Genomic DNA, 12,818 nt, shown 5'->3' with positions numbered 1-12,818 from the left:
ACCCCAGTGGGGTCATTCCCAGCAGCCAGCTCCCCAGACCAGAGGATCTCACAAGACTCCCCTACCTGCTTAGGTTTCACCCTGAGCTGCTTCAAAAGGGCAAATCCTCTGGAGCGGAAATGACTCTGTCCCATGTTGCCTCAGTCTCAGAGGTTGGGGCTTCTGATCTCTTCCTCTCTTTAGCCCCAGTCCTGTGAGTTGGGGAAGTGGCAAGACTGACTTCTGCATGCCTCAGAACCAAACATCAGACACTGGTGGTCCCTGCCACAAGACATCCCACCTCTCCCATGCTCATTCTCAGGCTCTGGGACAGGCAGCAGGCTGAAGAGACAGAAAGGGAGCAAGGAACTGCTGGCTGCATGCTCTGCAGACTCTCACAAACATTACGAGGCAGACTCTTCAGTCCTCTTGCTCTTCTTCCCTGGTGTGGTAGTTAGATTCAGTTGTCAACTTGGCCGGGTGAAGGTACCTAGTTCTGCTGCAGTGGACATGTGAACCTCATCTGTTGCTCATTACATCTGCAGTCGGCTAGGAGGCGTGCCTGTTGCAATGAATGATGTTTGACTTAATTGGCTGGTGCTTAAATGAGAGAGCTCAACATAGCACAGCCGAAGCAGCTCAGCATACCTCATCTCAGCACTCGCAGCTCAGCCCAGGCCTTTGGAAATGCAGAAAGAAATCACCCTAGGGAAAGTTGTTAGAACCCAGAGACCTGGAGAGAAGGCCAGCAGAGATCACCCTGTGCCTTCTTGCATAAGAAAGAACCTCAGTTGAAAGTTAGCTGCCTTTCCTCTGAAGAACTAACTAAATAAATTCCCTTTTATTAAAAGTCAATCCGTCTCTGGTGTGTTGCATTCTGGCAGCCAGCAAACTAGAACACCTGGGCGTCTCTTACAGCGCTCATGGATAAGGACGCTGAACTGGAAACAGATCAACAGCACTGTGGCAAAACTGGGTGTCTCTTCTAACTTGGCCAGGAATAATTTATAACTGGGCTCTCTATGATTCTGTAACTGCTTGGGGATGGGGTACTAAACACCATCCTTTTACATTTAGTAACTATCTTGTCAAAGAGTCCTGTGCTTGTGTCTCCACAAGACTGCAGGTATCCCAGTTGAGCTAGGCAAGCATTTTCAACAGCTGCTAACAGATGAAACGAAACTGAAGGACTTTAAAATGGATGGATCAAACCAATTAACACCAACCCCCCTCCCTCCTCCCCAGCAATCCTAATTCAAGACAATCATTTATTATGTGCCTGATGTAATGCAATAGGAAGTACACAGCATTACTGTTAAATATTCTTGCAAAAACAAAACAAACCTAAATCATGTCAACTGTAACTATTAATACCAGTTTTTAGGAAATACTGGGGTCAGAGGGACATATTAAATGAGTGACAAGGAGAAAAATCAATAAAACCCAAAACATGGGACACTCTACAGGACAAATGACTCAGTTCCACCAACAAATAAACTGCAAGGGAAAAAAAAGAAGGAAAGGAACTATTAGAATTTAAGAATCTTAGGAGACATATCAACTAAATGCAATGGATGGGTCTTATTCAGATTCTGATTTGTCTTAAGAAACATTTATGGGACAACTGGCAAATAACTAAATAGAATATTTTATGATATCAAAGTTTTTTTTTTAAGAAGGTACAAAGATGGTACCATGGGGTGCATGGGAGGTTCAGTGGTAGATGCTCACCTTCCATGCAGGAGACCCGGGTTTGCTTCTGGGGGGAACCATGTACCCTCCCCTAACTCTGCCAAAAAAAAAAGATAGTATGGTTATGTTAAAAAGAGCCCTTATCATCCAGAGATACATACTGAAGTATCAGCAGATGAAATGAAATGTCTGGGATTTGCCTCATGGACTCTAGAGAAATAAATTGGGCAGATACTGATAGATGGTCAAGTTGAGTAATGAGCACCGTTTCATATATTTTATGTTTATCAATATATATTTTACAGAGATCTCTGTATCTGCATTAAATTACCAAAGTGTCTTTTTTCTTTTTTAAAACACTAGGAAACTAGACAGGGATGACCAAACAGTATTTAAAGGACACAGGTGGCTGCATGGGGTTCGGTCCTGGACATCTGCTATTACTCCCCTCTAGCATTCTCCACTTTCCTGCTGGGGTATGTGGTCAGGTGGAGTCGTCATGTGGAGAGAGGCACATGTTTGGGTGGGTCTCAGCCACCCAGAGGGAAGGCCTGCCATGTGGGCTTCATTCAGGCAAACCAACATGAACTTATTTGGCTTCAGAAATGTAAAAATGACCCTATCACTGGTCAAGATTCTGTTGCTCAGGCTTTAGGAAAGCGCCAGCTCTTTCTCATTAGACTTGAAGAGAAGTTAAACATCTAGAGCTGCGCTTGGCCACCCAGAGAAGCCTGCCTGAGAACGGGGCCAAGTTAGGGGAAGCAGAGTTTGCTGTGGAGAAAACCCAGGTTCTGGTGTCATCAGCTGAGCTGCCCGATGAAGCCGTGCCTCACTGTTTCCCCTTACAACTGGTGTGGCTTGGATGTTCTGTCAAACAGCAACTGATAAAGAATCCTAACCAATAAAAATACACATGGACTACAAAAAAATTCATGTACTACATTAGATGTTATAAATAAAACATTCTGGCTTGTCCACTACTTCCCAAATCCTGGACCCTTCCCCAGAGGCACCACTGTTACCTGTCTGATCTCTTTCCAGACTTTTTCCTAGCATTTAGTTACATACTTACATTGAATACTGAAATGCATAATTTTGAGGGGGTGTGTATGTGTTATGTGACTCAAATGACATCATATTCTATGTATTTTGTATCCTGGCACTTTTCACTTAAAAATAGTACAGTGTATATTTATCTGCAGATGGATCCTCTAAGTGCACCACTATATCAAGCAAATGTTAAGTGAAAATTGATAAACCTAGAACCATTTTAGGCAAAGGTATAATGCGAGGGGTGTTTTAGTCTACCAAAGCTGCCAGAATGCAACACACCAGAGACGGACTGGCTTTTAATAAAAGGGGATTTATTTAGTTAAAAATGTATAGTTTATCAGAGGAAAGGCTCTGAACTTCAGCTGAGGTTCTTTCTTATGTGGGAAGGCACAGGGCGATCTCTGCTGGCCTTCTCTTCAGGCCTCTGGGTTCCAACAAGTTTCCCCGGGGTGATTCCTTTCTGCATCTCCAAAGGCCTGGGCTGAGCTGTGAGTGCTGAGATGAGGTATGTGAGCTGCTTGGGCTGTGCTACGTTGAGCTCTCTTATTTAAGCACCAGCCAAATAAGTCAAACGTCATTCTCTGCAGCAGACACGCCTCCTAGCCAACTGCAGATGTAATGAGCAACAGATGAGGTTCACATGCCATTGGCTCATGTCCACAGCAATAGGACTAGGCACCTTCACCTGGCCAAGTTGATACCTGAATCTAACTACCACATGTTCACCCCTTGTCAACTTGGCAACTATACACATCACCTTAAATGATATTAAGGTGCCAAAATTTCTCTTCTGGCTGTGGACCTATGAATCTCAAAACAAGTTATTTTGGTGCCAATATGCAAAGGAGGGATAGTCACAGGATACATTTTCATTTCCATAGGGAGAAATTGGAAGGAACACAGATGTCACAAGACCCAAATAGTTCTGAAAACCTGCAAGGCTAACTCCACTGAATTTCAAAGTCTAAAAGTCATTTATCCTTCGGCTTAGAAAGTGGCAGGCTCACCCTTTCCAAGGGCCTATGCAGCGGGCTGCCTCTTTCTGAATCAACCTCAGGGAACATTGAGAAGACCATCTTTTTCTTGGCTCCACACTCTACGAGTACTGGGGCCACATCTGGGCTCTCTGCCAATTCCAAGGGCACATACTCAACCCCTCCACATGGTGGCAGCTAGGCTCTCCCGAGTCCCCAAGGAGCGTGCTGCACTTTCTCCAAGGCCTGAGGGTGCACGACTCTTCCACTGCAATGAGGTGGGAGACTCATCCTTGCCTTTCAGGGCAAACTCACCCTCTCCATGTACATGGGTGGGTCCACTCTCATGGCCTGAGGTTTCTTGGCTTCAGATCTGAACTTCCATGGTTCTCACTCTGCAAACTCCAATTCGTCCCTTTTGTGTTCCCCTTTGTCCAGATTGGCAGTGATTCCGTTTACACCAACAGTCTCTTCAAGCACTCCAGGATGTCTCCATCATTTTCCTCATAGTTCCTCCAAAATCTTCCCCTTTTCCATTCAAAAAAACGGATCCAATGTGACTGGTATTTGCAAACTGCAGCAGAACCCCACTTCTCTGGTACCAAATCTACCAAAGCTGCCAGAATGCAACATACCAGAGATGGACTGGCTTTTAATAAAAGGGGATTTATTTAGTTAAAAATGTAAGTTCTTCAGAGGAAAGGCAGCTAACTTTCAACTGAAGTTCTTTCTTACACGGGAAGAAAGGCACAGGGTGATCTCTGCTGGCCTTCTCTCCAGGCCTCTGTGTTCCAACAACTTTTTCTGCATCTCCAAAGGCCTGGGCTGAGCTGCGAGTGCTGAGATGGGGTATGCTGAGCTGCTTGGGATGTGCTATGTTGAGTCTCTCATTTAAGCACCAGCCAGTTAAATCAAACATCATTCACTGCAGCAGGCATGCCTCCTAGCCAACTGCAGATGTAATCAGCGACAGAGCCACATGCCGTCAGCCCATGCCCACAGCAACAGAACTAGGCAACTTCATCTGCCCAAGTTGACATCTGAACCTAACTACCACAAGGGGCCACCACTAGGTTTTTGTAACAGAAAATTACTGATTTTGAAAAAGTAGCAAAGTGACACTAGATCCTAAACAATGGGCCGGAAAGGGGGTTGGCCCTGAAGGTTTCCTCAGTGGAAACAAGCCTGTGGTCAGGCTGTTTACTAGCTGTGCAGTCTTAGAAAGCAATTAGCTAACCTCTGGGCCTCAATTTCCGCAAGTACAACATACGTAATGGATATGGGCAGGGTCAAAATTAAGAGCATGCATGAGAAGCACTGTGTATGAGTAAAGCACTGTTCAATTGGTGGATATAATAATTGTTTCAGTTTCTCTTCCCATATTCTATTGAAGCTTTTTTTTTTCCTTTTAAAAACAGTTGCTTTCAATATATGTATAAAAGTCATTTGCTTTTCCCCAGGAATTTAGTCAGTAAAAATAAGGTACCAATTTTTGAAGCATTTAAAGCAAAACAGAGAACTGCTGCTACTGCTTCAATTCTAATGTGGAGATAATAAATACCAATAAGCTTTTATGAAGAAACCCAACAGCTACTCTCACCACAAAACGAGCACAGGGGCAATTTTAAATGGGGTGAAGTGCTACATGCTAACATGGCCCTCTGTCAAAACACCCACGACTCCTCCTATAACTATTGGTCAGGGATAATCCTAACCCTAGTGGTATGACAAAACACTTATTCCCACATTGTCTCCTCCACTGAACCCAAGACATCACTGCCTATAAGATGCACTGTATTTTATGGGTCGACAAAAGAAAAAAATGATGCAAAAGAAACCATCACAGGGTAGACTGTAAGATGCATCCAAATTTTAGAGCTGTTACATGTAAAAAAGTGTTGCAGAATCAATAAAGTAGGGACAGGAAGCTTTGTTTGCTTTGTTCAATGCTGCGTACCTGGTGCCAGAACAGTACGCCTAACAGTGCGTAGTAGGTGCTCCAAAGTATTTGCTGAATACATGAATGACTAAACCTGGACAAATGAGCCTTTATGAACTAGAACCACGGATATAATTGTGGGGGATTGAATCCTGTCTCCATGAAAGGCATGCTTAGGTCTCAACTGCTGTTCCCGTAGGTGTGTAAACCCATTTGTAAATAGGACTTTTGGAGGTATTATTAGTTAGATGAGACCAAACCGAATGAGGGTGTTAATCCAACATGCCTAAAGTCCTTACAAGCAACGGCAATTGGACACAGAAAGAGCAGCCATGGGGAGGAGCCAGAAGCTGTAAGCCCACAGGACCCAGAACAGAAAGGAGATGTTGCCATGTGCACTGCCATGTAAATGAAAAGCCAAGGACCAAGAATCACTGACAGCCAGTCCCAGAATGCCAGTCTTCAGGGAAAAAGCATCGCCTTGCTCGTGCTTTGATTTTGGACTTCTTGTAGGCGCAAAGCCATAAGCCAACAAATCCCTGTTGTTGAAATCAACCCATTGTATGGTATTTATTTTAGCAGCTAGGAAACTATTCACTAAACAATGATTATTCCTTTATTGTAAATGCTCAGCACAAACAGTTAAAGCACTAGGGCAATGTGTGGTTGCTTTAAGCAGTACAGGGATTCCTAATTTACTTTCTGAAATCACAAAGCTATCTATTTTTGCTGCTGATAAACAGCTACATGTACTAGTATAAGCGAAATTTCAGATTTTCTTTACCTTGCCTAGGACAAGATGCAAAAAATGCGAGTCTGTCTATGAGATTCAAATATCAGGTCAATTTATTTTTAAACTTGTGTCTCTATTTTGATGGAGGGGAACTGTGGCACTTTTTTTTTCCTGCCCCGTTATCACTGTGCCTACGATATTCACTTTGCAGAGTTTTTTTGAGGGCCCACTATACACCCTGCAGTATAGATTAGGGGGCAGAACAAGAGGTATACCACAAGTAATTCTAGCTGTGATGGGTACTAAGCCAGGACCCTGGGGCAATGGTAAACCGACTAGCCTCATACCCTGCATCATTTTAGCATCTTGCAGACCCTGGGCTTGCTGACCAAAGGCCTGTTTGTGCAACAGGGTTTGTCTGGTCCATTTCAGACCCATTCTAGGGTGCAATACGGACAGCATGCCAGGTCCTCGTACAGCTGGGTGTGATCTGACTTTCAGCTAAGGAAACAGTGGAAGGTCACGGTGTTTTGGAGGAAGAATGACACGCTGAGAGATAGTTAAAAGGCAATGTAGCTAAGTGCCACAACAGAGACCATACACAATACACTGGGTATTTTAGAATCATAAAGGAGTAGGGGTGTTAGGAAAGGCTTTTTGGAGGAAGTGATACTGAACTGAGTGCCAAATGCAGAAAGGGGGTGAGCTTTCTGCTGTGTTAAAAAAAGGCAAAGAGGTGAGAAATGGTGTGTCACATATGAGGAACCAAGAATAGATTGTTGTTGATAGAACATGAAGTGGTCAAGGTGTAGCTAGAAGGGACCCTGAATTTCGAGGGTACTACAGGGATCAGATTTGTTTTAAGATTACCCTGGTGGGCTATGGTGGCTCAGCAGGCAGAGTTCTTGCCTGCCAAACTGGTGACTGCCCATGCAAAATAAATAAATAAATAAATAAAAAGATTACCCTGAACTGGTTAGTGGAGATGGATTCAATGGGGATGCAGAGGGACATAAATAAGTACGCAAAGACTCCAGGTAAGATAAAGTGGGCCTGTGGTCAGGGTGGTCATTTAGGAGGTGAAACAAGTAGGACCAAGGGACATTCAATGTAGGCTGGGGGGAGAGGATGAGTAAAAGTGAGGAGTCTGAGTCGATGGTGGAGAACTAGCAACCAAAATAAAATAACGCAGGCAGACAAGGGAGAGCTGCAACAACAGAAAATAACAGGTTTTGGAGGGAATAAAATGAGTCAGTTTGGGGCACTCTGAGTCTTAGGTGACTGTTGGAAATCCAGGCAGAGATGTCAGGCTAGTGGGGGTTATCTGAGCTGCAAGTAGGGAAGGTATGGGCTAGAAATTTAGGTTTTGTAACCTCAGGTGTATATAGGATAGCTGAAACCGTAAGAGAAGCTAAGAGAACTGAAGTTAAGAATTTGGTCTTCTTTCCCCTTTCTGTTTATCAGAACTAAAATTCGATTCAATTTTTCCTGAGTAGTCTTCTGTGTTTCTCTTCAAAATAAAAGAAACTAAGAACGTGGTGAAGAGATAGATAATAGCTACTCTTTCAAGCAGATGTTAAAGGCATTAACGTTAGCAGTGATTAAATCAAACTTTATCTTACTATAGCATATTGCACCATGTGCACACCTATATGTTCACTCAAGAACAAGTTCATACACTCTGAGCTCACTCAAGGGTTTACAGGCACATGTTCTATATCTGGTAAATGAAATCCTTCGCTGGCACTCTACTACAGCTAAAATCCAAACTACAAAGCCCTATGCGATCTGCCCTCTGCCTGTGTTTCCAACTTCATTTCAAGACACCCCAGCCTCCTCATTTACAGGTCTAGGGCATGCTAAGTTCTCTCCTGCTTTTCTGCAGGGCTGTCTTCCTCTTGCCTCTGGACCTCACTTGAACATCACCCCAGCGAGGCCCCGAAAACAGCCAATGAAGAAGAGTTGCTTCTCTCCTTTTTTCTCGCTGTTAAGTGATTTTCATTTTCCTCACTACACTTATATAAGCTCTATTGTATTTGTCACCTTCTCTAGCTTTTTTCCTAGGAGTTCTTTGAGGGGAGCTATTCTGTCTGTCTCCTCTCTTGTATTTCCAGCACCTAAACATGTTGACCAAACGCTGGCATGAATCAATCAACGAAGAGCACGCCGAAATAAAAGCGGGTGAATGTAATGACTGAAAGTGCAGGCGTGGGAATGGGAATCAGACGGACCCGGGTTTCATCTCAGCCTCCCCGTTTACTGAATGTGACTTTCAGTAAATCAGTGACCCACTTCCGGCCTGTCTGCTCAGCGGTAACATCAACATAGGACTGGATACAGTAAAAAGGCGGTTACATGGATTGGACACATGGACGCCCACGAAAGAAGTCACGAATCCCTGCTCGAAGCCCCTTTCCCTGCTGGGCTCGGCGTGTCCCCGGCCCTCCCGGCCGCCGCGGCCGGCTCCGGCCCGCCATGTGGCTGAGCGCCGGGGGCCCACCTGTCTTCCTCTGCGTCTTCACGCTGATGTACTGGCGCAGCTTCTTCACCGCCCGCTCCCGGATCCACTTCTCGTTGGACGCCAGCCGCTGCGCGAACTGGATCTCGGCGGGCTGCATCGCAGGGACCATGGCGCCAGCCGGAGCATCCCGGGCAGTCCAGCCCGCGGTCGCTCAGCCTCACGCCGCGGTCGCCGCCAAGCCGGGCCCGCGCCGCGCCTGCGCAGGAGGCGGCGTCAGCGTCAGCGGGCTGATAGCGTCACAAAGGCGCCGGCGGCCTCGTAGGGGGCGTTCCGAAGCCCGCGCTGCTTTGGTCAGGGCCTCCGGCGCGAACCGCCCCTCCTGGGTGCGCCGCGCCGTCGCATCTTCGCGCCTTCGCCGCCTTTCGGTCGCCAAAATTCAGGACCGTTGGCGGCGCGGTAGCCAAGGCTGCGTCTTCGTCAGGAAGAGACGGATGTCAGTTTTCAGTTTCTGGACTCCTTAGGTCCACTTAGCCAACCCCCCACACGCTCAGCACACGACCTACGGGGCACCGTGCAGCCGAGCTCCTAAGTGTAGGGCCTCCGCGCGCGACACTAGGGAGAGGTGAGGGGGGGCACGGCGGCCCGCACTGGGGGTGTCGGCACCAAGCCCGTCCGGGGCAGCCCTTGGAGGACCCTGAGGGCGGGCAGGCCGGTCTGTCGTCCAGCAGTACCGCGGCTACCCGGCCCGAGCAGTGCCCGCACGCCTGTTCTCCCTGCTCGCAAAGGCAGGAATTTCGGGTTTTGTGCAAACGTCTCGACTTGATTCCTGCTCCAGCCAGCCTGGGAAAACGTCCACAGTTAAACGGGACTGTGAACAATGCCTTCTGGCTAGCCTAAGCGAGGGGAGAAAGGGGAATGGTCCTAACCCCGGGAACCTTTCAAAACCACAGGCCAGCTCAAATTTTGCGAGTCCAGGGTGCGCACTGGGGCAGGTCAACGGACGAGGCTATTTGTCCAATTTGACGGTTTTCATCTTTGTTATTTCATTTACTTAGCTGGCTGCAGAACTTCCTATGGTGTGCAGCCCTCCCGAAGGGTCCTAAAGGTGAAACCTTTAATAGGAAAGGGTTGGAGTAGAGCGGGAGGTGCGCAGTTTGCTGCGGTGAGGTTTCCCGGGAAGCAGGCTGCGGGCAGGCAGTTGCCCCTTGATAGCCTTCCGCACTCTGCAGGAAAGGACCGGCTCACTTTAGGTGACTTGATATTTACACCAAAGTCTCACTTTCCTTTTACTCTGCAGTTAGCAACTTCATAGCCCGGGCTAAGCCGGAGAAGCTCACTCCTCTCACTCCTCTCAAATGCGGCGCAGAAGCCACGACATTTGAACCTCACGGCTGTCCGTACCGAGCATCGGCCGCGGCCGCGTTCCCGCGTTTTCCGCGGAAGGCGGCAGACGGCGCCGCGCAGGCGCACTGCGGGGAGGTCGGCGCGGCCATGGGCGAGGCGAGCGGCTCGGAGGAGGCCTGCCGGGTCAGTGACGAGGCCGGGGACCTCTACGGCGCTCGGGAGCCGCTCCGTGGTCGGGGAGGCCTCGGGCCTTCTCCACGGACAGCGGGGGCCGGGCGGGTGCGGGCGGGAACGTGGTGTGGCTGCCGTGAGGTCGAGGTGATGTCTGCCGCTGCTGCGGTGGGGCGGGTGTGGGGAGTTGGAGGGAGCGCGAGAGGCAGAGAGGGTGAGGTGAATGGCCCTCGCAGCGTCTGAAAACCCAGTTTCCATCGGACCAGGACTTGGACGCTGGTTGAAACATGACAGAGTGCTTCCTCCTGTGATGTAGGAGGACGTGCTTGGAGTTTGGATGTCGGGGCTCTGTAAATGCTGGCTTTGACCCCTCGGGTCCCCAGTGTCCCACGCTGGGGAGTCACCTGGCCTTCCATGCCTCGGTGTTCTGCTCTGGAAAGTCCTGAAGGGTTTCACTGAGTATTAAATACGGTGTCCAGCAGAGGGCTTGACAGGTCTAGTAGGAATCCAGCAGAAGTATTTCCCATTTTCTCTTGATTAACCTAGTGCCAAAATGTTACTAGAAAGTTACTGGCATTTTCTTTGGCTTTTAGGAGTAGGACTCTTGTCCTACCCCTCTCTCATATCTGGTTCTCACTTTGAAGATCAGGGCTTCTACCTTCAGCATGTAATATAGCAGAAGGCATATTATAAAGATAAATTTCTGGAACAGTAGCACCAGAGGTATTAAAGAGAAGGAAGTAAGCTGAAGTGGGCCACTAGTTTTAGTCATTTGAAGAGAAATGGTATGATCATAAGATCTGCTTGTTCTTTTAGCACGTGGAAACTAAAGAAGAATTCGTTAAAGTCAGGAAGAAGGACCTGGAACGTCTAACAACTGAAGTGATGCAAATACGGGACTTCTTACCCAGAATACTAAATGGGGAGGTACTGGAAAGCTTCCAGAAATTAAAGATTGTAGAAAAAAGTGAGTCTTTTCTATCTTTAACGATCACCATTGACTCCAACAATGTTTCAGCAGATACAGCGTCCCTCGTTAGAAAGTAATGATACATAATTTTTGAGATACTGTTATAGGTTATATAATTAAATTGGGGATTCAGATAAGACATAAAAAGGGCAGGTGGCCTCGAATGAATTACTTGGACATGGGTGAGTTGGTGTGAGGGTGGCCAGCTCTCTGGAGTATCTCTTACTAGCTTCTCATTCTCTTCCATGGTGGGAGAATTTTATACTTTTGATTATTAAAGAGGTCTGCTCTGAAGATTAAGTCCACGTTTGGGTTAGTGAAGGATCTTGTCATGGTGGAAAGCTTGCCTGGAGCTGAATGTGTCTGCAGAGGTGGCTGAATGTGTGTTCACTTCCCTAGGTTCTTTAGGTTGACAGATGGGTTTGTTTCTAGCACTGCTTTCATTTCAGGTTTGGTGGGACTTATTCATCAGACTTTGGAGATCTGAGCTGAGCCATTGTATCAGACACCAGTGCAGGGGCTGGTTCAGATGCCTGGAGGTCCTCTGGATGGATTCAGCACTTGCCTCATTAAGCTGCATTACCATGAAGTCTGTCTTCAGTGATTAAGGCTAATTGGCCAGACTGTATTTGACAGCCATCGCTGTGAGGCCTTAGAAAGGTACATCCAGGAGGCTGAGGTAGTGTTGCTAGCACTAGTCCAGACAGGAAGTTACGCAGGAAAGTTCTTGGGTCCAGACTCAAGAACGTAAGTTTCTGGTTTGTGTAACTATCTGGTCAATGGGGCAGTCATATCCAGTTAGAAGAGAGACTGTTCACAGTTTCTGTAGTCATGCCCTGTTTATATTCTCTTTGAAGTCCTGGGATCCTTTCTCTCCTTCTCTGCACTGAGGTGTTCTGTGGCTCCCTTACTGCCTGCCAGAGGGCCAGCCAGTGAAACCTATCAGTGAGAGGAGAGAGTGGTGGGGGCATCTCCTCCCCCACACCCTCCCTGCATTGCTGCTCTCCTCTGGCATAGTTTCATCCCTCCTCATCTGTGTCTACCACTCAGTGACCTCCTCTCTTGTCCCAACTCTCGCTGGCCTCCAGGACTGTTTTCTCCCCTTGCTCCTTCAGTTGTGGGGCTGTTTTTACCATCCCTTCTTGGGACTTTTATCTGCTCTCCCTCAGTAAGTTTTTTCATTAAAGTCCCTTGATATCTGGGACTTTAATCTTTCTTTTTTTCTTTGATTTCTCCTTCATGCTGGCACCCTGACTGATGTGCTCTGTCTCACTGGTTTCCACAGCTCCAAGTCCTTGGCTTCTCAGCTGCCTTTGTGCTGTTGCCATGCTTACCACATCAACCATCCGAGCATACCTCTTCAATCCATGTTTGTCTTTGGGAAAGGAAACTGCTGGCCAGTGAGCAGAGTATATCGGCCTGCCGGTTGGTTATATTTCTTACTGTAAATCAATACATTGATATTCTGAAAAATATGTGAGGGTCTCATGTTGGTTATGATG

The 12,818-nt window shown here is 47.2% G+C and overlaps 2 protein-coding genes across 9 annotated transcripts in view; one reads left to right on the top strand and one right to left on the bottom strand.

The window, feature by feature from the left end:
• Positions 1 to 9,075, bottom strand: part of RRP1B (ribosomal RNA processing 1B) — a 32,113-nt gene extending 23,038 nt beyond the window's left edge. For 3 of the 4 annotated variants that reach the window (XM_077119020.1, XM_077119021.1, XM_077119023.1), the window contains exon 1: positions 8,871 to 9,075. In XM_077119020.1, coding sequence (XP_076975135.1) covers positions 8,871 to 9,000 — 130 coding nt within the window. In that variant the 5' untranslated portion in view covers positions 9,001 to 9,075. Of the gene's footprint in view, positions 1 to 1,710; positions 1,769 to 8,870 lie in introns of all 4 variants that reach the window. The other variant, XM_077119022.1, reaches the window with a different exon arrangement.
• Positions 9,076 to 9,167: 92 nt separating this feature from the next.
• The window catches only part of HSF2BP (heat shock transcription factor 2 binding protein), a 245,728-nt gene continuing 242,077 nt past the window's right edge, over positions 9,168 to 12,818 (top strand). The window contains exons 1-3 of one of the 5 annotated variants that reach the window (XM_077119017.1): positions 9,168 to 9,324; positions 10,129 to 10,358; positions 11,163 to 11,313. In XM_077119017.1, coding sequence (XP_076975132.1) covers positions 10,323 to 10,358; positions 11,163 to 11,313 — 187 coding nt within the window. In that variant the 5' untranslated portion in view covers positions 9,168 to 9,324; positions 10,129 to 10,322. Of the gene's footprint in view, positions 9,454 to 10,128; positions 10,359 to 10,703; positions 10,863 to 11,162; positions 11,314 to 12,818 lie in introns of those variants that run through there. The other 4 variants (XM_077119016.1, XM_077119014.1, XM_077119019.1 and 1 more) reach the window with 4 other exon arrangements.

This window comes from Tamandua tetradactyla, chromosome 10 (genome assembly GCF_023851605.1).
Source record: "Tamandua tetradactyla isolate mTamTet1 chromosome 10, mTamTet1.pri, whole genome shotgun sequence".
Lineage (NCBI taxonomy): Eukaryota > Metazoa > Chordata > Mammalia > Pilosa > Myrmecophagidae > Tamandua > Tamandua tetradactyla.
Note: the sequence above shows the minus strand (reverse complement) of the source record. Positions and strands in the feature narration are given on the sequence as shown.